General features: G+C 60.1%; 1 protein-coding gene across 2 annotated transcripts; it reads left to right on the forward strand.

Moving 5' to 3' along the window:
- Positions 1-1,039: 1,039 nt before the first annotated feature.
- Positions 1,040-3,193, forward strand: LOC113209424 (photoreceptor-specific nuclear receptor-like). Of its 2 annotated transcripts, none has more exons than XM_052276623.1 (5): positions 1,040-1,364; positions 1,437-1,813; positions 2,236-2,329; positions 2,404-2,559; positions 2,882-3,193. In XM_052276623.1, exons 1-5 carry the CDS (start codon positions 1,076-1,078, stop codon positions 3,112-3,114), a joined length of 1,149 nt encoding a protein of 382 aa, XP_052132583.1. In that variant the 5' UTR covers positions 1,040-1,075; the 3' UTR covers positions 3,115-3,193. The 2 variants fall into 2 exon arrangements, with proteins under 2 accessions (XP_052132583.1, XP_052132584.1); XM_052276624.1 differs by having other exon boundaries at positions 2,885-3,193.
- The last annotated feature ends 143 nt before the right edge of the window (positions 3,194-3,336 follow it).

A 3,336-nucleotide genomic window follows, 5' to 3' on the forward strand; every position in this document is an offset into this window, starting at 1 on the left:
CCCGCCCCTCCGCCATGCAGTGACACATGCAATCACTGGCGGCGGTGCTGCCCCACCCCATCGAACAGGCCACCTGCCGAACATGACTTATTCAAGCGTAACGAGATTCCTGTCCGCAGATACGCTGCCCTCTGCCCCTTCCCGTCGCGGCAGTGCTGCGGCTGGCGCCACGCGGTGGGACGTGGCGGGGTGTGGCGGGGTGGTGTGTGTGTGTGTGTGTGGAGGGGGGTTAGGCCACAAGCGGACAGTTACCAGTGCAGACACGCGAATCGAATCGGGCCGAAAAGAGAGGCCGCATAGTAGCGCTCAGATAAGAGCGCGGCTTGAGTGGTCGAGCCTGCTCCTAAAACGCTAGGTGGGCGTCAAAAGTAATTGAACTGGGTTCATGAAAATTGTAGTCTACATCCTGTACAAACAGTTTTTTGTTGCTTTCCTGGGAAAGAACACGGCTCCAGAACCAAAACCCCGAAATGACCGCCAGAAGCGATATTGAAATGGCACCGATTTTGTTCACGTCGCACAAACAAGTGTGACATGTGTCACATGTTTTCATCATGCACTCTCAGGAGAGAACTTTCTTGATGCACTCTACTCCATGTAAAAGGATAGGCGCATCAGAGGGAGAGTGCGTCAGGAAACGTGTTCTCTCGAGAGTGCATCAAGAAACGTGACACATGTCACGTTAGTTTTCCCAGTTAATGGTCCGATTTTCGATCGATATAGTTTTTGACAGTCATTTCGCATCGGACACGGACAGGTCAAGCCACCCCCTCGGTTGGTAGCAAACAATCATGATGGGTGACCGGGGGGGGGGGGGGAGGTGTCAGGATAATGTCCAGGGGCGGTTCACACCGGAAGCGTCCATGACGCTCGCCACGAGGCCGGGCGGCCATGCGCGCCCTAAACTGCCATGAGCGTGACTTATCGCCGGGCCAGTGGCTAGCTCATCAGGCGCCCTACAGGTGTGACAGGACATTGCCATCCCGGGAGCTGACCCGGTGCTCAGTGCTCTCCACCCTTTTCCTCTGTTTCAGCCGTGCAGCACGAGCGCGCGCCGCGGTCGCTGCCCCCCAGCATGTCGCCGTGCGGCGCCTTCTCCATGGGCGCGCCCATGTCCATGGCGTACTCGCTGCCGCGCCGGCCCCACCTCGGGGGCCCCGGCCCCACTGGTCCCGCCCCCTTCTCGCCGAGCCTCGGCCTGGGGGCGGGCCTCGGCGCCATGGGGCTTAGCAGCCTGGGGTCGGGGCTGGGGGCGGTGCCGGGCGGGGGCGGTGCGGGGGGCGACATGCACACCACCGTCATCTTGTACCCGCCGCCATCGCCCTTCGGCATGAAGCCGGGCATATTCGACGGCCAGACATTCGGTAAGTCAAATCGATTTGGAATTCACCGCTGGATTCGCTAGAGGGCTCGTCTCTACCGCCGTTCTACCCTAGGTCTGCCACTTTCCTTCCAACCCTTTCCTCACCCGACCGCCGCCCCTGGCCCCAGCCTGAGTCCCGGGCGGCCACTGCCCCGCGAGAAGGAGGACGAGGTGACGAGTTCGGAGGAGGCGCGCGGCCAGCCCTCGCCGGCGAACCTCCCGGACAATGGCGGCGCCGAGGCCCCGGCCTCTTCCCCGGCCGCGCTAGCCGCGCTCAGCGTCGACGTGCCCCGCCTCACCGTCCTGGCCAGCGATGCCCCGCTGCCCCCGCTGGCCCCCGGCCCCCTGTTCTGCCCGCCGCCCGCCTGCTTCGACAACGTGTACGAGTCTGCCGCCAAGATCCTCTTCCTCGCCGTCAAGTGGGCGCGGAGCATACCCGCCTTCTTGCAGGTCAGTGATCGTGGTCGGCCCAATGCTCGTTTCGCCTTCGGCCTTATTCGTCTTGAATAGACTGTGCCGCTCGCTCGCACGGGCGCGTTTGCCTTTGCAGACTGATTCCGGGGAGCGTATTAGGGGGGACGACAGGCCTCCTTCCCACGAGTGAGACAGAGACAGCGACTGCTCCCGTCTTTCGCACTCGTGAGGATGAGGTGGATGAGGCATCCCACCTACCTACCTCCCCTTGAGCGCTCTGCGGAATCAGTCTGCTGAAGACTGTGGTGCCTTAGCCCGAGCGAGTAGGCGACCCGCCCCCACGTATGCATGTGGGGCATCTAACCACCGAAGTAGACGGAACGAAAGAGCCACCCGGTATTGTCAGGTATTGTGCATGTAACCCTCTTGATGGAGTCCTGACGCCTGAACGTCTTCAGCTCTCCGGCGCCGACCAGTCCGTCCTGCTCGAGGAGGGCTGGCCCGACCTCTTCGTGCTGAGCGCGGCGCAGTGGCAGCTCCCCGTGCACCACGGTAACGTTCGTCCTACCCCTACCCGTCCCGACATCCGTTTCGGCCATCATCTGACCGACGTCTCTCTTTTCCAGAGTCCCTGGTCGCGGGCGCCGTGTCGCCACCATCCCGACGCTCCGTCCTGGCCGAGGATGCTCGGCGCCTGGAGGAGGCCGTGGCGCGCTTTCAGTCGCTCCGCGTCGACCACACCGAGTACGCGTGCCTGAAGGCTCTCGTACTGTTCAAGGCCGGTGAGTGTTACAATTCTACTATAATCGCCATGACCTCCTGAAGAGGCTGTAACATGCAGCAGATGGGGTCAACCTACCGAGGGGTCATCATCATCACCGCAAAAAGAAATTTAACCCCGCTCACATCTAAATTCCAAGCAGATCAATTCTATATCTGCGGTGATGGCACTTAAAATTCAAGCGCACACCGATTTTACTGTTGTTGCAACGGACCCGTTTCTACCACACGGGCGGCGCGCGGGGAGCCAGAGCGGAGGGTGTACACTGATTTTTCCGAGTGAAGTGCCCCTGACCACCCCTGCTTCTTCCCTTTCCCCTCCAGAAGCACGAGGCCTGGGTGACGGGCTGCAGGTGGAGGCGCTGGCCGACCAGACGCACGCCATGATGTCCGAGTACTGCTCGGTGCGAGGGCGCGCGCGCCTCGGCCGCCTGCTGCTGTTGCTGCCCGCGGTGCGCGCCCTCAGCTCGAGGTCGCTCCAGGAACTCTTCTTCCGGCAGACCGTAGGGGACGTGCCCATCGAGCGGCTCCTCGGGGACATGCTAAACAGCCCGTAGCGAGCCTTCGCAATAGTTATTAAGTTTATGTTTGCGCCCCTGTATAAAGTGTATAAATGTATCTTGGAATCTTGTAATATTTGAATAAGCAATACAACGATTTTGATTGTTACGAAAGAACTGATGTTTCTCACACGTTGTTGCCAAACTTATACAACAACTTCAAAAACTCTGAAAGATGATCGAAGGAAAATTAAGGTATGAATTTCGGTGTTAATAAGG

The sequence above is a fragment of the Frankliniella occidentalis genome, unplaced genomic scaffold (genome assembly GCF_000697945.3).
Source record: "Frankliniella occidentalis isolate FOCC.00 unplaced genomic scaffold, Focc_3.1 Scaffold3718, whole genome shotgun sequence".
NCBI lineage: Eukaryota > Metazoa > Arthropoda > Insecta > Thysanoptera > Thripidae > Frankliniella > Frankliniella occidentalis.